At 44.5% G+C, this 22051-nt stretch overlaps 1 protein-coding gene and 1 long non-coding RNA gene across 7 annotated transcripts; one reads left to right on the top strand and one right to left on the bottom strand.

Moving 5' to 3' along the window:
- Positions 1-904: 904 nt before the first annotated feature.
- On the bottom strand, positions 905-21978 carry ZFYVE19 (zinc finger FYVE-type containing 19). 6 transcript variants are annotated; one of them, XM_081887139.1, is made up of 12 exons: positions 21879-21978; positions 20451-20594; positions 19068-19189; positions 18133-18186; positions 15967-16127; positions 14567-14712; positions 12695-12809; positions 8390-8596; positions 6149-6228; positions 5035-5142; positions 2939-3081; positions 905-1324 (listed from the first exon to the last, which is right to left on the bottom strand). In XM_081887139.1, exons 2-12 carry the CDS (start codon positions 20505-20507, stop codon positions 1252-1254), a joined length of 1266 nt encoding a protein of 421 aa, XP_081743265.1. In that variant the 5' UTR covers positions 20508-20594; positions 21879-21978; the 3' UTR covers positions 905-1251. The 6 variants fall into 6 exon arrangements, with proteins under 6 accessions (XP_081743265.1, XP_081743267.1, XP_081743264.1 ...); XM_081887141.1 differs by having other exon boundaries at positions 20451-20531; positions 21879-21954; XM_081887138.1 differs by lacking the exon at positions 21879-21978 and adding an exon at positions 21566-21872.
- On the top strand, positions 8861-20793 carry LOC309356532. The gene is made up of 3 exons (XR_014162832.1): positions 8861-10857; positions 17276-17356; positions 20602-20793. It is a non-coding gene; the product is annotated as an uncharacterized lncRNA (long non-coding RNA).
- Positions 21979-22051: the final 73 nt, after the last annotated feature.

The raw sequence follows: 22051 nt of genomic DNA, 5'->3' as shown, positions 1-22051 counted from the left end.
CCGGAACGAATAAAAATACAGTGGGCAAATCTCTGTCTGCCACACTCTCCAGAAGCAATAGTTCTAGCAAAACCTAGCACAGAGAAGATAAAATAGCATACACTTGAAGCATAAAAGTAGTCAGAAGCAGTTTGCTGGATGGAGTGGAGCCATAATGCTAGTTTTGCAGTGTGTGAGTGTGTCTCACTGTTGCTTACAATGAGAGAAAGGGACAACATGCAGAGCAGAGGGTAAGTCAGCACAGTACAAACATACCGGCAGGAGTGCTGGATTGGGTCTCATGCCTTTGCACTTCACCAGCCTTCCCACAATCTCTGCCCTGCCCCCCCGAAGCCACTTCTAAAAGAAGAAATGTAAGGGGTGAAGTGGTCAATAAATCCACGTGTTTTGCCTATGAATGAACACAGAACTGAGAAACGGGGCTCTATTTCTAGAATCTGCTGTTGTGCATTTCAAGGGACTTTGGTGCAACGCCAATACATGTCCGTTTAGCACACTCAGGTTGACTTACTAAAAGCATTCACCTCATAATGGTTTTGGAATTCGCTATTGTGAAGCGAGAACAAAAAGGATGCTATTCTGAAAATTTAGTAATTAAAAACAAGACATATGAAACCTAAATCTAGTTCCTTTTGTAAGGGGGAAAACTGACCAAAGAGAATGGAAAGATAGGAATTGAATGTTTTCCTGATTTCAGAGGAAAGGCCTTGGTTATGATTCAAGCCTACTTGGAATTTACTATAAAACTGGTTCCATTTTTGTGAAGAACTTTGCTGTTGAGGCAACACTACTGCTTGCATTAAGGACGGTGTAGTTTTAAGAGACCTTGAGACGAGTTCTCAGATTGTAGAATGCAACAGTGGACATCTACGGGGGGGGGGGGGGGAGAAAAATCACCACAAACTTCTCTTCATATAATTTATTATCTTTGCAATATTTCCTATGAACATCTCATCCAGGTCAATGGCAAATCTCTGCAAAATAACCCACCTTTTCAAGCATGCCAGTCTTCATTCTCACTGAATTAACAGCTTACTCACATGGCAAACCACCTTCAGCGTACTACGAGCTCCACAGTGGCTGCCTTGATTTTGCCGGGCACAACCATTTGCCCTCCAAGCTTCTCAGTGACACAGAGCTGCCTTTCAGAGTCTGCCAGCTTTTGCTGAAATAGCAAACCTTTGTGGACATCTTCTCTTTTATCCCCTTCCATTTCACCTTCCTCCCCTTTTCTTCTCACGCTCCATAGGCTCATTTTTGCTTTCGAGGACGACAATAGCTAGACGTTCGGTGCTCCCTCCGATCAAATTCATCATGGCTTTCCCTGAAAACCAAAACAGGAAGTGCAGGCAGTGTTTACTAGGAGTCTACTGTCATGCCAACCAGAATATCCTGCAGAAGTGATGGCGACTCTCACTCACTCATGGAGGTAAGAGGAGACCACAAGCCCTCCAGTGATCTGAGGCACAAGGTTTTGCAGGCATAGTCAGAAGTCTATGAATTACTAGTATGAAAATTTAGGTTACTGGGCACAGCTGGCAAACAGGAGGCCTCCAGCCGTTCCTTCAGATCCAACTCTGAAACTGCACTACAGGGGTGGGGATGCCTTCTCTGTAGGATTGTGAGCCACAGAAAAGAGCAGAGAAGGGCCCAATCCGCTGACAGGATCGTCTTGCACAAGCTCAATGGAAGGAAACAGAACTATGTGAGTACACATCACTGTCATCACCCGCAAATAAATTACTCTATTTTATGTATGTGTTTTAATTTTCGGCACCATAGTCTGAATGACAAATTTCTCCCTCCTTGCCCTACAAGAAGAGAACTGCAGAGAGCCAGTGGGGTATATAATAAGCCAAGTGATGGACTTGAACTTTGGGACAAACTACATGTTCACTTAGGTACGCAGCATAGAGCTACTTATTTCCCCTTAAATAATTGCAGGCATGAGAGTTCCCGGTTCTTAATGTAAATACAGCTCATAGAGAGGGGAAGCTTCTCTCTTCACTCTCCCACTTTGATTGGAATGGAGATTCCTTCCCTTCCTCAAATGCAGCTAGAAAAATAAGTTCCCACTGATACCAATGAGGACTTTTTATCTAAGGCTCTCAGCAGCACAGAGGGCTTGATCTCCATTCCAGCTGTGGGATGTGAATATGAAGAGAACGTCTCCCCAGGCTCTGCCTTTGCAGTAAGAACCAGGCTTCCCCTAAGCCTGTAACTATTTAAGAAAAGGCAATATACACAAACTAATGCGACCACTTTAGACAGCCATGGCTCCCCACTCAAAGAAATCCTGTAGTGCTGAGAGTTGATAGGAGACCCCTGTTTCCCTCATGGAGTTACGGTTCCAAGTGGTTTACCCATCAATTCCTCTTCCCAAGGAACTGTAGGAATTATATCTCTGTGAGGGAACAGCGGAGTCTCCTAACAACTTTCAGCACCCTTCATAAACTACAGCTTCTCTGGGGTAAGCCATGTTTAAAGTGGCAATACAGTGTTTTAAATAGACAGTGTGAATGTGGTCATGGTCTGGGCCTGAGAAAAGCTGCCTTTAGGCCCGACACCAGTTGTGTGGTCGTTGCAGGAGGCACTGCTTCTGAGGCAAGCGTAGATTTTCCACCAATTTCCGAAAACAGCCCTCAACTCCTGTCCCAGATGATTCCTCCATCCTTTTTAGGGAGAGCAGGAAGTTGCAGCAGGATAAAGGAAGTGGGACAGTCCCCTCCCCTTAGGGCCCAAGTCATGGGGATTGCACGTTCAGTGCTAACCACTTTCTGCCGTGGGGCCCTTGCAACTGAGGAGCTTTGTTTCAGCCTTTCTGGCATACAGCTCTTCCTGCACACTCTAAAAAAAAACATGCAGCAGATGATCACGCTGCACAACCAGCATGGAATGCTGGGATTTCCACCCTCCGCCCCGAGGTTCTTGCCATTACCGGAAGCATCGCTGGCAGTAGAGGTCGTCATCACAGGCGTGGCAGCGTAGGACAGCATCCTCGTTGCAGATGCAGCACCAGGGCAGCTCTTCCTCGTCGCTGTCCGGTAAGACGAGAGGTTTAGCAACCGCTGGAGCTTTTCCCTAAAGGGAAAGGGTAATATGTATAGATGTTGCAACAGAAACTCCAAGAGTACCTTCTGGTGTGAATGGGTAGCTGCGTGACATTGCCTTCACTGTTTGCATTCTGCAAAATTCCTCCCACTACAACTTTGCACCAATTAAAAACCCAAACCCACTTATCTAAATCAGTGCAATATTTCTACATATATCATGTAATGCTCTCATTTCAATTTTTTTTTTAATTCCAGTTTTTTAAAATTAAACACACACACACCTTGCCTATGTGTTTTTTGTTTTTGGGGAGGTCAGGAAGCCACAGGAGTGTAAGAGGAAAGATGTGATTGGCAGTCAGAGCACATAGAAGGGATGCTGTAGTTGTTTCCTGGATCCCACTCTCAGCCATGGGTTGGACTGCATGACCACCAAGGTCCCACCTAAGACTAGAGGCCAGCAGGTAAGAAACTGAACTAGACAGGGCGCAGGACTCTGTTCCCTGAAGATCACACCATTTTAAATATATGCTATGCACACATCTACATATACAGTGGTACCTCGGGTTACAAACACTTTGGGGTTACAAATGCTTCAGGTTACAGACTCCGCTAACCCAGAAGTAGTACCTCAGGTTAAGAACTTTACCTCAGAAATCGCGCACCGGCAGCGCAGTGGCAGAGGGAGGCCCCATTAGCTAAAGTGGTACCTCAGGTTAAGAACGATTTCAGGTTAAGAACAGAGCTCTGGAACGAATTAAGTTCTTAACCAGAGGTACTACTGTATACACATTTTTTTTTTGGAGATTTGAGATAACCACTGTGTTTTTAATATGAACCATCAATTTCCTGCTTCAGGCCTCACCTTACCTGAGACAGTTCTTCTTTCATTCTAGGCCTACATTCCCTCCTCATTACCACCATGTACAATACGATGCTCGTGGTGTTACCCCATGTTACAGGGCTGTTTTAAGGAATATACTGGGAATATACATGAAGCGTTTGAGACACCTGAAATGTCTGCATAAATGCGAAGTATTAAAATCTTACAGCCACAAGGACCAGAAACTCAAAAAATAAAATAAAACTGAGCTGCTACGAACTCTGCTGCAGGCCCCAGAATACACTTCTAACCCTGCGCAATATTGGACACCTGAAGACAATGCAGAACAGCCCAAGCAATAAAGGAACAACAGTTTTGCTTGGTATAGGAAGGGCCCATCTGAAGCGATGAGGCTTTGACGTGAGTTTTGTAAAGTCACAGAGGAAGCACGTGGAAGAACTGTTTGTTATTTCCCACATCAGCACCAGTCACGCTTGATTGCTATTTACTTTAAAGTGCACACACAACTTCGGGCACCTCTTCTTGCTCACATAGACATCAAAACCTATTGTTCTAGAAGAGGACACCTATCAATTTTGCCTACAGCTGGAGGGCTTTGAATTGTTCGGCATAACACAGAACTAGGACACAGAGTGTGGCTCAGAATTAGCTGGCCTTCGAGGAGTCATTTTGTCTTTTGCTTCTCAGCTTAACCATTCGGCCCATGGGCAATTTGTTGTTGTTTTTGTTTAGGTGCTATTTAGCACGATGGGATGACACCTAAACTAAAAAGGGCCTTGCTGGGATCAGCCTGATACTGCACTGAGCACAGCAAAGTCAGAGAATGCCACACATATAGGCAGTGCTTTTTTCCTGGGGGTACACATACCCCTAAACATTTTGTGAATCTTTGTACTTTTGTCCATTTACTGTATTTATTTTTCCTGATTTGAACTATAAAACATTGATTTTCTTGAGTCAAAATGAGAGTACCCCTACACATTTTTTTTAGAAAAAAGCACTGCCCCTAAACATGTATTTTTGTATTTATTTTTCTCTATTTGAACTACAAAATGGTGATTTTCTTGACAAAAAATGAGAGTACCCCTAAACATTTTTTTGAAAAAAAGGACTGCATATAGGATTGAATTGGCTGCTTACTTGCTCAGGTTTCCTGGCTGGTTTCTGTTGGTCGGTCGCTGGTTGGGTGGATCGATCTGGAGAAATATTGAAGCCGCTTGCTTCATCCAGAGCCGCCTCCTCAGTAAGCTGATGGCAGAAACAACAGCAGTTGAAACAAAAGACTTTTCTTCACACAAAACTTCCCCTCAGAAGCGTCTTTCTTCTACTACTTCCTTAATCTTTGGTTTAGTAAACAAACATGCAGCCACCAGATTAACTATTGGGCAGGAAAGAAAGCAGCTTTACAAAGGGCATTTATGACCAAAAATCTAGTCATTAAATACTCAGAGAGCACCTGGGTACAAATTCCTACTCAGCTAATTAATATCTCTAACCTACCTCACAGGTTGTTGTGGGTAGCTCCTCTGGCTAAAAATTATGTAACAAAATCAATAATATGGATGCCCTTCCCTTCAGACATTTGCATGGCTTGTCTTTCTGTCTCTCAAAACCCTTTTCAAAAGTCTCAAGCATGACAGCTTTGATTTTTATTATTTTTCTTACATCTATCTTCGTTTCATCATTCTTTCATTGCTTCCACTGAATAGCAAATATTTGTTCATCTTACTACGTACTTCCTATTTCCCTCCCCTTGTTTCTCTGATATTGTGAGCCTGCAGGAAGAGCCCACTGATTACAGAATGCTTAAACATGCATCCAATTGCTGAACTACTGCCATTGTGAGTTTTAGATGGTATTGCTTTTTATGATGCTGTAAGCCGCCTTGGATGGGCTATACCCCAAAAGGCAACCTATAAATGAGTTTACAGATAAATAAAATTGTACTACACAACTCCTACAGTTAATTGACTACAGTGGCTGTTGTACACATATTTTAATGGGAGTAAGTTTCATTTTAACTCTAAGCTGACGCGCACAGGAACTGCATTACACGATTTCTTTAATCGAGTGAAAGCTCTACATAGTACTCTACAAGGCTTATGGACTAATTTGGGAAAACCATTAGGAGCACACTCTGAGGATGGATTTACAGCAAAGATAAGAAGCTGGGCATAGCAGAAATCTTGTCTTTGCAGCAAGGCAAAAACAAGAGGCTTAACAAATGCAAAACTCAATTCCAATTACTATGGACCTGTTTCAAAACTCTCTGAATGGCTTCTTCTTCTTCTATTTCTTCATCACTATTGGGGAATCTGTAGTCATCCAAAGTCACTGCAAGAGAAAGAAGAGGAAACTGAGGAGGTAAAGATGCAATTCATCAAGACGGCCCATCATCATCTTATGTTTCTTGCCCTCCTTTGCAGATTTGCCCTCCCTATGGGAAGATGGGTTTTTATTTTGGCTCACATTCTTTAGTGTATTTCTAGTCCCTGTAAAGCTGGAGAGAGAACAAAGGACCACGTGATAGCATGTACCACTAATACACCCCCGATTGGTGTATTCTTAGAAGAATAAAGGCTGTTCCCTGGTCACTTCCATTCCATCATCAGATGGCACAGTATACCTGAAGGAGCGTCTCCACCCCCATCGTTCTGCCCGGACGCTGAGGTCCAGTGCAGAGGGCCTTCTGGCAGTTCCCTCACTGCAAGAAGTGAAGTTACAGGGAACCAGACAGAGGACCTTCTCGGTAGTGGTGCCCACCCCGTGGAACACCCTCCCATCAGATGTCAAAGAGATAAACAACTACTTGACATTCAGAAGACATCTGAAGGCAGCCCTGTTGAGGGAAGTTTTCAGTGTGTGACATTTTAATGTATTTTTAATCTTTGTTGGAAGCCGCCCAGAGTGGCTGGGGTAACCCAGCCAGATGGGTAGGGTACAAATAAATTATTATTATTATTATTATTATTATTATTATTATTATTATTATTATTATTATTATTATTTTGCTGCCTTTGGGCTCAAGGAAGCTAGCAATCCGCCCTCTTCCTTTTGTGGCCTTGTTTCTCTAGCACCCAGTCCTTCCTTCTTGTTCAGCCCAGGCTCTCTAGGCTGATCATTCTTTATGGTAGAGTCCCAGGACAAACATGTTACTTTGGGTTCCAGTCAGTAGGATTTCTAAAGACATCCAGGATCCTCCTTCTCCCATCATCAGTGTAGGCAAGGCTAACTCTAGCTGTGGCAAATGGAGCTGCTAATGGATGAGAGGTCACTTTGACAGCAGCTTTGTTTACAGGATTAGCAGCGGATACTTTTTAGGTGGAAAAGTTCCACACACTCACTCTTGCATATCAAGGTTATATCAAAGGCAAAAAGATTAGGCCAAGGTATTGTCTTTCCTTCAGTTAGTTGGGAACCCTAGCAGTCAATGTGAGAATGCAGTTATTGATTACAGAGGGAGCATGAAGCTACTGTGCAGCTGACCCAGTTGCACAGGCTGCAATATTTTCTAACACTTGGGATTACTTGAAGGAATAGTGTGTATATTTTATTTTATTATAATAATGTTCTGCAAAGGTATTTGTCTGTTTGATACACATTTGGACACCTCTTACGGTATCATAAATCACATTTTGAATGGGGGTTCCTGAGATCAAGGAGCAGGTTTTTAATCTATGGTTCGGAAAAAATGGAAGACCAAACCTTTCAAAATGGCACCAATATTTTTGTTTCTTCAAATTCCTGAGCAATGCTAGGCACCCAGGGGTGAAGAAATATGAGAGAAGACCAGCCCCCTGGCAAATGCCCAAGGCTGGAGAAAACACAGCTAAGTACTGAATTTTGCTACAGGCCTGTCTATATGCAAATCAGGCTTTGTTCAAACAGTTTCGCTTGTGAAAGAAACTAAGGGTTTCTGTTACAAGTTAGCTTCGAGCTATCCACCGATACCAATTACTTGTTCCTTAAAAAATCAGAATCACAGCAAAAGGAAACAGTCATATTTTTTGACAACTGTTTGTCAGGCATATTCCCACTAGCCAACAAAGAAAATGTAAGGACGTAAGAAGGGTCTGCTGGTTCAGGCCAGTGGCTCATCTAGTCCCACATCCTGTTCTCACAGTGGCCAACCAAATACAGTCAAACCTTGGTTCTTGAACAGCTCCGTTTTCGCTCCTGAATGCTGAAAACCTACAAGTAAATGTTCCGGTTTTCGAACATTTTTCAGAAATTGAACGTCCGACATGGCTTCCACTTGAGTGCAAGAAGCTCTTGCAACCAATCAGAAGCTGTGCCTCAGTTGTCGAACATTTCTGAAGTCAAACGGTCTTTTGGAACAGATTACGTTTGACAATCGACGTTTGACTGTATTCCACGGAGAACCCTGCAAACAGGACCCAAGAGCACTGGGACTTTCTCCTCCTGTTGAGAATGACTCCTCTTAAGGAAACCGAGGGCCTTTTTTCTGCTTACTTTAATATCCCATGTTACACACCTTTATCAGGATCTTGGCCTTTTAGTGCGGCCAATCGCTTGGCTACTTCTAGAATCTTCTCCTGCCTGGTGTTGTCTTCCCTCAGCTCAGTCGCCGCCGATGCCAGCAATCTATTCTTCTCCTCCTCCAACTGTTTGGGATCCATATCATCAATGCCGCCAATGCTGTCGGCTCGATTTAAGTCATTTAAAGTTTGGGTCCTAACTTCTGGAAAAGCAGAGACTTAGGGTTAATTCAGAAATATATGACCATTGCACGATGACTGCAACCTTAAATGATGCACGCAGCACAAACCTCACAGACCAAATGCGGCAGATGGAACATTTATTATCTGGCTCCCACATCACCATAAAAACAATGCTATTTCAGTCTGCAATGTCTATCGCCCCATGAAAAGGATTGTGATTACAGCAAGAACAAATAAGAACCAGCAGCCAGCAAATAAAACACATCTGATCGGTAAAGGCATGACTAAACCGCTTCTGGTGCAAAGGAACACCGTGATGGAAACAAAACCGCATGGAAATGCCGTTTACCTTCCCACTGCAGCGGTACTTATTTATCTACTTGCACTGGCATGTTATCGAACTGCTAGGTTGGCAGGAGATGGGACAGAGCAATGGGAGCTCACTCCGTCGTGCAGATTCGAACTGCTGACATTCTGACCGGCAGGCCCAAGAGGCTCAGTGGTTTAGACCACAGCGCCACCCCATTCCTCCATCTAATCGGTAGCAGCCGGTGAGGCTGCATTCCCAGTGTCAAGCACCACTGATGGTTACCAAGCTGGGGGATGGGGAGGAGCAAGGCGGCAGGGAGTCTGGTGTGCTGCAGGCAAAGCGCTGGAGCCAACACGATACTCCTGCTGCTGTGCCTACCCTGCAGTAAGCTCTCTGCCGCCTTGCCTTCCCTCTCAGTAGTCGATGTGTGGCATCAAGAAGCCAGGTAAACAATACAGCATTGTCCCACTGGGCACTGCTGCATCAATCCCAATAAAATAACTAAGACCCCATAAATCATTAAAGCTAGAAGGGTATTGCAGATTCAACACCCCCATGCAATTCTGTTTACGAGAACATGACGGAAAACGATTAAAGCCTTTGGGGGCTTTAGAAGGCCTGATATGATGGGGCTGATCTTCCTGGAAATGCAGCTAAGGTTCAAGACGCTTGGAGATATAGCACTGAAGGGTATACTTTCATGCCAGTAGTGTGTGATGTTCAAAGCAAATTTTCATGGTAAGTTTCTGTGCCCAGGAAAACTGTGGCCTGATGCAGTGGAATAGTTCTGCTAGTTTGCAGCAGGACCCAGCTGTGGATAGTGTGGTTGGCTGGCACCTGCAACATCCAAAAAGCTCTGCTCCCTCCCAGAATAGTTTTGCACTAATTTTTCAAAATGCTTTCTTTAAAAAATAGTGATTAATTAGTAATGGTCGATCTTGACTTGGGTTACATTCTGGGGGTTCATGTGCAAAGGCCAAATCATGCAAAGTCAAAACAACCACTGGAATTCCCCCAGCTGTTTGAGATCTTGCAAGGCCCTACAAGATCTCACGAGAGCCTCAAAAGCCTGAAAAGCAAGGATCCTCCATCACCTTTCTATTTATTCGTACATTTGCAATTGCTAAGTAAAATAAGTGTAAATTTACATGTGGCACTTTAAAAAAAACAAAAAAAACCCACAAAACCATAAAAGAGGAAAAGCCCTCCTGAAGCACAAAGAGAGGGTGGGGTGAGGCTGAAAGATGATGCAGATTTTGAATTTCTGGTATGTGAATCTGTTCTGCAAATTGCCAGGCCAGGTTCACACTGCAGGGCGTGAATAATTATTCTCCCCACCTAGTGAAAATTAACAGCAAATAACCCGCTACCATTTCTCTTTAAATGTTAGGTTTGCCTTCAGCCTAGGACTCGCCTAGGGAGGTCTGCTCTCAGGGAACCTCCCAAGGTCCAAATGCCAGCAGAGGGTTGGGCCAGAGGCAGACATGGGCGGAACAATCAATGTGACTTTCACCTTTGCGCAGCAGGTACATTCTAGCCCAAAAAAACCCCAGAGGTTTCTGCACCCCCCACCTACTCTCCCTTCCAGGCAAGTAGAAGACACAGTTTAAGGATGGGAAAAACAACAACAACATTGAAGAACAGGAGCAGGCAGCATGCAGCCCTCTGGACAATAGTGTCACTGCTGCTTTCTGGGTCGGTATGGGGGTTGAGCAGGGTGACATCACACTTGTGTGGATGCACCAGAGGAGTCAATCCTGCATTCCCACTAGTGTGTGCCTGCTAGAACCCTATCCCTGCTGCCACCATTCTACAGAGGACACTGGTGTCAGAGAGGCAGCTCCATACCACCAACCCAACATGCTGGCCCTTCCTGCTCCATGAGAGTCCTGGGGGGCCAGATAGAGAAGGCTGGAGGGCCACATTCAGCCCCACACCTGCTATATACATAGGAGGGGGGTCAAATTTCTGGTGGGTATGATAAAAAGTAAGACCTCCCTGTATACTTTTAAATATTGGGGGGGGGGAGAGAGATGCTTCTTTGTAGGAGTTACTTATGAAAGAGAGGTTTGATACTATTGAGGATTTCCTCTGAGGGTTAGAGGTGCACTTTTGCAGTGGTTCTGTATCTATCAGCTGGGTCAATTTCGGAAAGCAACCTTGGTCCCCTAACAGTTATGCTGTGAAGCACCACAGGGCACTATTTTCTCCCTATTCCTATTTAATGCCTAAATGAAGCCATTGGGAGTAGTCATGGAGATCTGCAACACAATGCTTTCAGTAAGCTGAAGACACTCAGCTTTCTTGCTCTATAACATCTGAATCAGGAGTGGTCTCTTTCAGAGGCATACTTAAGTTTTGTTTTATTACTGTCCACTGATCATCTCCTGGTCTTGTACTGAAATTTTAACTATTATCGCTACTGCATATTTTATGTTTATTTTTGGTTTTCTGTACTCCACTCTTGATATTTTATAATGAGTAGCTTATAATTTTTTTTTTGAAATAAATACAGTGGAACCTTGGTTCCCGAATGGCTTAGTTTCCGAACAAATCGGCTCCCCAATGCCACGACCCCAGAAGTAAGTGTTCCGATTTCCAAACGTTTTTCAGAAGCCGAATGTCCAATGTGGCTTCCACTTAAGTGCAGGAAGCTCCTGCAGCCAATCGGAAGCCGTGCCTTGGTTTTCAAATGGTTTCGGGAGTTGAACGGACTCCCAGAATGGATCAAGTTCGAGAACCAAGGTACCACTGTAAAATGAATAAAAACATGTCAGCCAAAGAACGACACTGCACCATGACTCTGATCAAAGTACTCATACTGTTCTCGAACTGTAACTAAAGAGATCATAGCAAACAAGGATGTATACAATGGTACCTCGGGTTAAGTACTTAATTCGTTTCAGAGGTCCGTTCTTAAACTGAAACTGTTCTTAACCTGAGGCACCACTTTAGCTACCGTATTTTTTGCCCCATAGGACGCACTTTTTCCCCTCCAAAAATGATGGGGAAATGTGTGTGCGTCCTATGGGGTGAATGCAGGCTTTTGCTGAAGCCTGGAGAGCGAGAGGGGTCGGTGCGCACCGACCCCTCTCGCTCTCCAGGCTTTGCGCAGCTCCCCGCAAGGCATGGGAGCCCGGCACTGGGCTTCTGCGGCTTGCGGAGAGTTGCCTGCATGCCGAAGGCTGGGCATGCTGAGCTCAGCGCGCCCAGGCTTCGCGCAGCTCTCCGCAAGGCGCGGGAGCCCGGCGCTGGGCTCCCACGGCTTGTGGAGAGTTGCGTGTTCTGGGGGCTGGGGTCGGGAGAAGCTCGGGCTTCCCCAGCCCCGCGCCTGGGGGAAAAATATTTCCCCCCCCTTTATTTCCCCCCCAAAAAACTAGGTGCGCCTTATGGGACGGTGCGTCCTATAGGGCGAAAAATACGGTAATGGGGCCTCCCGCTGCCACTGCGCCGCCACCCCACGATTTCTGTTCTCATCCTGAAGCAAAGTTCTTAACCCGAGGTACTATTTCTGGGTTAGCGGAGTCTGTAACCGGAAGCGTATGCAACCCAAGGTACCACTGTATAGGGAAACAATTCAAATAACCTTGTTTTCATTTATATACCGTACATTATTTAACTGGGACCTGCAGCAAGGAGTAAATGTTGGGTGATGTGCTTGAGCGAGTGATTATACTGTAATGGATATACTGATCTATAGCAGTGGTGCCCTTTGAGGTCTTGAGGTGTACCTGCTTGTTCCTCCATTTTAAATCAACTTTGGGGGGGGGGGGAGAGAGACTGAGCAGATTTAAAACAAGACAGGGACCTTGTGGCGTAACTCCTGAGCCACCGCTCTCATCAATGGCAACTTCCTCAGCCATCTGCTTCAGCAGGTCATCTGACTGCTCAGTTTGCGTCCTGGCATTAGGGGCCTCGTGTACCTAACAAGAGAAAGAAAAACAGAAAGGGATTGCACAAGTTACATCGGAATTCCCAAACTTTCAAGTTCACTGACCTCTGGATGAGTCAAGAGAAAAGTGAGGCTTTTTAAAGACTCACTGAAGATTCCCAAAGGCAGCTTGCTTTTATATATTTGGTTGAGGAGTGTTATAATTAGTCTTTTAACACTGTAAAAAAATAATATTTTACAAGTGAAACTCTGCACTTACATACATTTTTTTTTTGCAAAAGAACAGAAAAGCGTGGTCTGAGAATCCTGTTGCAATGTGGAATCATCTTGTTAAATACAGAGGTTCCTCAATGGCAAGGGCATTCAATGGCTCTCTGAACATGCCCTTGCTCAATAGTTTGTAATTAAATTTATTTTTCACATTGTACCTTATAAATTCCTTTTCCACCCCAGGCCCTTTTGGACCCCCAGATCTTTATTCACCCCTGCACAGTCCCATCAACCCCAGAGGGTCAATGCTGACCACTTTGAGAAAACCTAAGTTATATAATCAATGGAAGGAGCCCAGAGATTCAAAACTAAAAGAAAGAACAAGGGGCCCAGCCCAAATGTCTCAAGGGACCCAGGGACATTTCTATTCTTTCACACCAACCTAATATACCCAATCTTATTTTCAGGGGGCCAAACAACAGATATAGTCTGTCTCTGAGGTAAACGGCCTAGGACAGAGATAGCACAGTGAAAACCAACACCTGCTCTCTCTCAGCCTTCGAACACAGCTGAGAACTTGAAACACTAGTATGTACCAGAATGTCTCTGGTGGATTCTGTACCTCATAAAACTTCAAAACCCTATTAGTAAAAGAATGCTAATAGGTAAAAAGGTATAGGGCCCCTGGACAGTTAAGTCCAGTCAAAGGCGACTATGGGGTTGTGGCGCTCATCTCGCTTTCAGGCCGAGGGAGCTGGTGTTTGTCCACAGACGGCTTTCCAGGCCATGTGGCCAGCATGAGTAAACTGCTTCTGGTGCAACGGAACACTGTGACAGAAACCAGAGTGCAAAGAAACACTGTTTACCTTCCTGCCGCAGTGGTACCTATTTATCTACTTGCACTGGCGTGCTTTCAAACTTCTAGATTGGTAGGAGCTGGGACAGAGCAATGGGAGCTCACCCTATCATGCACATTCGAACTGCCGAACAAGGGGCTCAGTGGTTTAGACCAGTAGCATTGGCCAAATTAATTTCTCCACATAGCCTATCTCACAGTTATTACATTAGGTTGGTGTTAGACCACATGCCACCCACGTCCCTTGACAATACTTATGTAGCAGCTAGAAACAGAATCTGGAAAATTGTGGAACCTGTGGCCCTCCAAATATTGTTGGACTACAATTCCCAGCATCCCTATTCACTACCATGCTGGCTTGGGCTGATGGAAACTGGAGTTCAATAACATCTTGAGGGCCACCAGTTCCTTATCCCTTGGAAATTATATATAGTGGTACCTTGGTTTACGAACTTAATCCATCCTGGGAGTCCGTTCTTAAACCAAAGCGTTCTTAAACCAAGGCATGCTTTCCCATAGCAGTGGGGAACTCAATTTACAAATGGAACACACTCAACAGGAAGCGGAACATGTTCTTATTCCAAGGCAAAGTTCACAAACCAAAACACCTACTTCTGGGTTTGCAGCGTTCTTAATCCAAGTTGTTCATAAACCAAGCTGTTCTTAAACCAAGGGACCACTGTATATATATATAGAGAGAGAGAGAGAGAGAGAAATCTTACTGGTTTTGGAGCAGGAGAGGGGATTGTTCTGCCCTGCAAGGCTGCCAGCCGGTTTTCCATCTCCTGGGCTGATGGAATGGGTCTTGCAGGGTCATCTTTCAGTGCTGCCAGCCTAGACTCTATCTCAGCCTGAGATGGAATGGACTCTGTTCAATTAAGAACAATCTTGTTTTACTAAGAGAGCCCAAGAGGCTTTTGTAGCTTTCGTGCCTTGCATTAAAACAGATAGGCAAGTATTTCCCCACCCCCACCCCTGCTCCAGCCATCATATTGACTAGACCCAGAGGATACCGAGAACCACCTGTGATACTGGAATAAAATATTTCCCTTCTCTGCCCCCACCGCATCATTTCCTAGCCTGTGCACGTTCAGTGCCCTGCAAACCCCAAATCCTGCTGTCTGAATAAAGCTTAAGTAACAGACAACAATTGATGCATTGTGTGCTATCTCTGCAGGCAGGACAAAGAGCTATTCAGGACACAGAAGCTCCACCTGCTGACCACTGGAGGGCCTTCCCATTCAGTCTGAGGTTTCCATCAGACATTGTTCACATATCAAGCAATGCTGCTTCAGAGACCTCAATCGCCAGAAACTAAACAATGAATAGAAGTTCCTTTCAACCGCCCACAAGAATATTTATAATGCCTACCAAATGTCAGATGCTTGCCTTGTGTGGCAATCCCAGGGACACACTAATTATACATAGCCCTGCCTAAGTATCACACAGATGCGAGCTGAATTCAGACCATTGTTAGTCTCTAGTGCCTTCCCTTCAGCACCTTAAATTGGAAGGTATCTAAAAGCAGCTTCCAGCAGCAGCACAACAGCCTGCAAAAGGAAGAGTCGAAGATGTATATGCTACAGAGGTCATCAACCCAGAGCATATAGCAATATATCAACTAACTGCACAATTCCATAAGTACTGCCTGAAAAACAAGTTCTATTTTTGCTCAAGACAAACCATGAGCTGTAAACCTAGAGCAAACCTAGGTTACAGCTCAGGTTACAGCTTGTCCAAAGCAAAACAAATCACAAGGCCAGGTTTGTAGAACAAACCATGGCTTAGTTCGCAGCACTGCAGCAGGATCGGAGGAAGAGCCAAGTGGCTACAATCTCCTCTCCAGGAACCAGTGTGTTCACACTAAGCCATGGTTTAGTGTAGCATTATGTGCAAACTGGATCAGTGTGTGGCAGATCTATTGTACAAATAAACAGTGAAGGTAACCTTGCCATCGTTGGTTTTTCCCACACTGCTGCAAGCACGTGTTGGCTTTAAAGCTAAGGACAAGCCCTCCCCTCCATTTGCAAGGCTGGGAATGCATTTTATAAGTTCTGTTTTATGTTGTGTCTAAAGCAGGCTTCCCAGGGGTGATAAGAGCGAAAAATAGTACACAGCTTACTGGGTTTTGTTTCCTTCTTGAGCCTCTCCAGTCTCTCTGCTAGAGCTCGATCCTCTTTTGATAGACCTTGATATCTGGAGCCTGCTTGGCTTTGGGACTTCAACAAACCCTTCTGGAGTCCCTGTGGCCGGTTCTGCTTGGCTTCAAGGGCTGCTACACGCCTGCAGAAAGAGCAACCAGGAGTTACAGCAGGGTTTTGTTTTTTTTAAAGGGGAAATAATAATTTTAAAATCATATTCCATGCGCTTCTCTAGGGGTTTGTTCACACCCACACCCACCATTTGATCACTGGAGCATCAGCTGACTACTTGCATGCACAAAACAAACACTACAGATGGAGTCACCCCTCCAAGTAAAACACAGTCCTGTTTCCCAAGCCCATTCACATGTTCAGCCAGAGTCATGAAATACTGAGCAATCAAAAAGTACATAGGCATGAGTGAATCGGTCCTAAAGCAAGGGGTAATTTTAGATGAAGGTTATGCAGCCTTCTCTCATCATGTGAGTGGATATCACAGCTACTAGAAATAAGAAACAAGAACTACCATTTCAACAGCAAAGCAGTGCTAGATGAGGTTGAGAAAACAATTTTGACTTCCCACCCTTTACATTAGGGCTTCAAATCCTGGCACAAACTAGAGAACGAGAACATTACAGGTGGCTGGTTATTACCTAGAGCTAATGGTGGCAGTTCAGAACAAAGACTTGGATCTGTAAAATGAGCAAATGTATACACCCTTGTTTGCAACTTACACCAAGGATATGGAATAAAACCAGCTAGACTGTTATTTGCATACCAGATCCAGGTGCTCTTGGGGAAAACTGATTTTCTGTATCTATTTCACTTGGGGTTTAGGCCTGGTTGTGGCACAGAAATTGCTTTGGTCGCCCTGTATGATGACATCGGTCAGGAGAGAGATAAGGACAGTGTCTCCCTGTTTGTGGAATGCCCTCCCCAGGGAGGTTCGGCTGGCGCCTTCATTATACACCTTTAGGTGCCAGGTGAAAACAATTCTCTTCAATGCCTTTGGCTGATTAACATCTGATACCCTTTTAAATGTGTTGTGAGACGGGGTGAGGGGAAGGGAGTTATTAGATTGTTTTTGTTCTTGTTTTTATTACATATTTGGTGTATTTTTGTGTGGTAAACGGCCTCGGGACTGTGGATGAAGGGTGGTATAAACCTTTTAATGATGATAATAAATTAACATCTGCATGAAACTACTGAATAGGATTATCTGGAGTTTTGCAGTACATTGTCAGCAATATGCTGATGACACACAGGTCTACTTCTCATTCACATCAGCAGGTGTGGCAGTGGAAGAGCTGGACCAATGTCTTGCCTTGGTCACAAACTGGATAAAAGCCAATGAACTGAAGCTCAATCCCGGTAACATTGAGACACTGTTAGTGGGCTCTTCCCTAGACTAAATGGATGGGAGGCTGCCTGCTTTTTATGGGCTTACACTTCCTCTAAAGGAGCAGGTACATAGCTTGGGGTATTTCTGGATCCACAGCTCCCCCTTCTGGACAGGAATAGCCTAACTTCAGTCATCTATGCTCTGGTAACCTCTAGGTTAGATTACTGCAATGCAGAGGGCGGTTCAAAAACTTCAGCTGGTTGACCACTGGGGAAAGATGGCTTGAGCATATTACACCAATCCTGACCCAACTGCACTGGCTGACAATTTTGGGGCCCAATTCAAAATGCTGTTTTTGACCTATAAAGTCTTAAATGGCTCAGGACCGCAACACCTCAAGGACCGCCTCTCCTCATATGAACCAATGTGGACCCTGGGGCCATAATCTTAGGCCCTTCTTCGTGTGCCTCCTTCACTAGATGTCCAGAGGGCAGCAACACAAGAACAGGCCTTTCCTGTGGTGGCTCCTTGCTTGCAAATGCTCTCCCCAGGGAGGCTCGCCTGGTTTCTTCATTACATATATTTAGGCACCAGGCGAAAACATTTCTCTTTAACCAGGTCTTTGGCATCTTTGGCATCCTTTTAAATGCATTTGTGGGATGAGGTTATTGGTTTGTTTTTGCTCTCCTTTTTATTATGTATTTTGTGTTCTCCCTTTGTCTTTTTATGCTGTGAATCATCCTGTGATCTTCAGATGAACAGCAGTGTAGAAAATTTAATAGATAATAGATTAGATAGAACTCACTTTTTATAGTTCTCTGGTGGAGACCATTTAGCTGCATTGGACTGAGGTGAGCCGCTGTAAAGCAAAAGGAGAAATGTCACAATGGCAGAACATAAATCCCTTCTTTTTTTGTTTAAATATTTTTTAATTAGGAATTTCAACAAAACATTTTATCAAAAAACATATCATCCTTAATCCCCCCCCCTATTTTTCCTCCCTCCCCTCTCCCCCTGACTTCCCTCAGCTCCTCTCTCTAGTTTATCGACAAATGTTATTCTAGAACATAAATCCCTTCTTAATCATGGCAGGACATGCCCTCAGACAGAACCCCATCTTGCCTTGCCTTTGATCCTATGAGAAGTCCCGGGTATAACACCAATCTATTTCACCCTATGCCTCAAAAGCAGCAAAGGAGATGGCAAGGCTGTTTGTTGATTGTGCCTCTTTAGCTTGCATTTGAAGAATTGCCTGACTGAAGGCACCCCCGCAACAATCTTCCATCAAAGTACACAGAAAACTAGATGCGAAGGAGAAAGGTACCAGCCTAAACTTCAGTCTGACATGCCAGTTTTCTAAGCGATTTCACAAAGTCCACCCCAAAGGTGAGGAACCTCAGCCCCAGGGACAAAACGTAGCCCTCACTGGCCATGCTCCATTTCCTCCATGAATGCTTTTGCCTGGATAGAATATGTCCCTCAACTGGAATAATGCTGCTTGCTTGCACAGATGGAGAGACAGGGAGAAGTTTCTGACTTTTGCATTGCTGGAATGTAGCCTACTGAAAAACAGCCTGAAAAACTTCCTTAGTCTAGAAAGACCTTTGCAGCATCATATGGACTTCATTGTTGTGGGGAATGCCCACCTAGCCTGTAGAAGTGCTGGAGTGGCAAGCCCCTGCAGGAAACGTCCTAAAGCGCGAGAACCCCTCAATCAGAAGCACAGCTCTGGTTTCTTACCTTGTTAATTCCCCATGGCACTGCTTGCAGACCTTCTGCTGGGTGTTTCCACAGTGGGGGACGACAGCACTGAATCCCAGGCAGCCTGAGCAAAACGCTCGCCCGCATTTCTTGCATCCACACTGAGAGAGGAAGGGAAGAGGAAAAGGAAGGAAGTGCTCTTAACACCCAGCTGCAAATGATCCCAAGAAGTCTGAATGACTCTTTCTTGGAAAGGGTTCACAAAGGGGATGCCTCCACATCAAAACATTATAGCCTTCTTCGATCATTTTCTACCTTTTGAAAGCAAAAGAATTTATGTGAATGCAGAAAGTGTTTGCTAACAGTATTTCAGCAAGCCAAACCGGACACATGGTTTAGTGATATTTGTTTTAAATGTTTTCCTGATTTTAATGATGGGTTTAGCCTTATTTGTTTTTAACTGGTTTGTAAATTTTAGTTATGCTTTATGACTAAACTTTATGCTTTATGACTGAACCTGGGTTGTTGTTTTTGCTTATACTTTTTCTAAACAAACAAATAGCATAACATAAATACTTCCCATAAAACACATTAAATGAACCTTTGTTTACTAAATCTGTACTCAAAGATATCCATCTTAATTTCAGCCATTCCACACGTTATGTAGCTGCAGACCTTTGCCACCAAACTCAATGACCAAAAGAGAATCCTGGGTCTCTGGTGAATGTTCTTTTTATACATACAAGATTCCAAACGTATGTTTGCTTCACCCACACCTTACATTTTTAAGTGCACATTACACAGAGCATGCCTACTCATTCAGAAATTTCCCACAGTGACACTTACTCCTATGTAACTGTACACAGTTTTGCACCCTTACAGATATTGGATATTTGTTTTATTTTATATATTTATGTTCCATTTAATGCAAGAATAGTCTCTAAGTGGTTTACAAAAAAATTTATTATATAAACAATGAAAGTAAAACAATACAAGACTGTATTGAAAAGGTGTATAAAAAGCATAATGTATTAATCAGTCCTAATGCTTACTTTGCAAAGCCAACATAGAAACAACATTTTCACCCCTTCACACCACACCCCAAACTTCTGAGGGTGGAGGAACTAGCAAGAGAGCCCCCTCTGCCTATCTCAGCACCTATACACTTTACAGCTGTACAAAACAGAAAATTGGGACAAAAGAAAGTGATCTGCTTAAGACCTACCTCATCCAGTAAATTAATGACAGGAGACGATTAAACAACTGTCACATCATTAAAATAACTAAAATTTGAGCAAGTGCACCTGTCACAAACGATTGAAAGCCTGAGTTCTAGTGGAACATTTTGGAATAATAATTCCAAGTTCTACTCTCCAAGCTCTCCTTTTTCAAGACAAAGACGATTAGTGGAGAAAATCATACCTGTTTCTTGAAGACAGTAAACTTCGATGCACAGCCATAACATCTGCTATCCATCATGTCAGGTGAGGTGGCACACTCAGTCTTCAAAAATGTACAAATGGAGACACATGATTCTATTCTGTCTGCTACCTCAACTTTCTTCCTCTTTCAGAGAGAGACCAGACAATAAGAGAGATGGTACAGTTATGGAATGTTAGCAATGGACCACTGAAAACATGCCATGTTATGGAACCTGAGGTTCATGCAGTCTGAAGAAAATGTTAGGATCTGGTCCTTACTAAACCTTAACAGCGATGGTTGCCACTGAAATGTTCTTAAATCACTAAATCAAAGGAAAGGAAAACAGACACTACACTTCTTCTATAAATATCCTTTCTGAGGTGACCATCCTGGTGACCCCTCCAAATTTAAAGGAGAAAATCATTGGGTCTCCTAGACAGCAGAATTCTAGATTTCAGCATTATCAGTTTCAGATTGAAGCAGTGCCCCCAAAGTCTGTGTGTAATGGGTCACCCACCCCACGAGTTCCCATAATCATCATCACAGATGGCAAACACAACCATCTACAATGCACCGATTTATGTGAGAAAGGTGGCTGGCAATGTACATTTTTGAAGAGGAGTGACTCATCACTTTTGCAGGCCGCTAGCACATTACCCACCACCTAAAGGTAGCATCCTACAGGCAACCTTTAAAAATAAGAAGAGGTTACACTTTCCTGCCATACTCCAAGGCTTTTAGAGAGGATCACAGAACAGCTATAGGTCCACTTATTTCCGCAATACTGTACTGTATGTACTACTGTAAAATGCAGATGCGGCTGGGCTGATACATGGACAAGCAAACATCCGGAGAGATTTCCCACCTGGTACTCATCTTGCAACAGCTAAACATTTCAATCTTTTTTGAAGACCAGGAATGCCAGCCCCCACCTTATTCATGGCACCCACATTTATGTATGTATGTATGTATGTATTGAACAACCCACACATTTCAGGTATCTCTCCTTCCGTCTTCCTCCGCCCCCTCCTTCCTCTCACTCCCTCGTTAAAATAAAAAAGGCAAAAAATGGAAAATGGAAATGATGCTGGAGAAAGCTCTGGAGAGCAACCCACCTTAGGCTGACCCGGGGCGTCATCCAGCCGATTCACACGACCCAGCAGTCGAAGGCAAATGCTCTACCACCGCGGAACTCGACGGCCGTTTTACCATAGAAGAGCAAAACAACAACCCGCCAGGCACACACCTCGGTCCCAAATCTGGAAATCCAACACCCAGCTGCACGACACGACGCAGCCTCTGGGCGCCGGGAGGGCGAGGAGGCTGGAAGCGAAGCGAGGCAGAAGTCGCCTCCGCCTCCCCGCCAGACAACCACGAGCAGAACCTCACTAATGGCAACGTCCACTGGCCCGGCTCGGTAATACTCACTATAGTGCAAGAAATGCGCGGTGCGGCGAGAGTCCCACTCCCATCACCCCGGACAGATCTTCTCCGGCAAGACAGGAAGGAACGGGGAAGCGGGGAGAACTACATTTCCCAAGAGCCCACGGGGCCTCCCCGCCCCCACCTTCCCTTACGCGGAGTCTCGTGGGAGCTCCAGC

This window comes from Podarcis melisellensis (assembly GCF_964234715.1).
Source record: "Podarcis melisellensis genome assembly, chromosome: 1".
NCBI lineage: Eukaryota > Metazoa > Chordata > Lepidosauria > Squamata > Lacertidae > Podarcis > Podarcis melisellensis.
This window is presented reverse-complemented; position numbering and strand designations above follow the sequence as displayed.

Excerpts from the sequence above, each read along its gene's own strand:
- ZFYVE19 (XM_081887139.1), bottom strand. The coding sequence starts at position 20,507 with ATGATGGATAGCAGATGTTATGGCTGTGCATCGAAGTTTACTGTCTTC. Across the intron at positions 5,143-6,148 it reads TTCAGAGAGTTTTGAAACAG|CTTACTGAGGAGGCGGCTCT; the intron begins GTCCATAGTAAT and ends TTCTGCCATCAG. Across the intron at positions 1,325-2,938 it reads TACTGCCAGCGATGCTTCCG|GGAAAGCCATGATGAATTTG; the intron begins GTAATGGCAAGA and ends TTTGGTTTTCAG.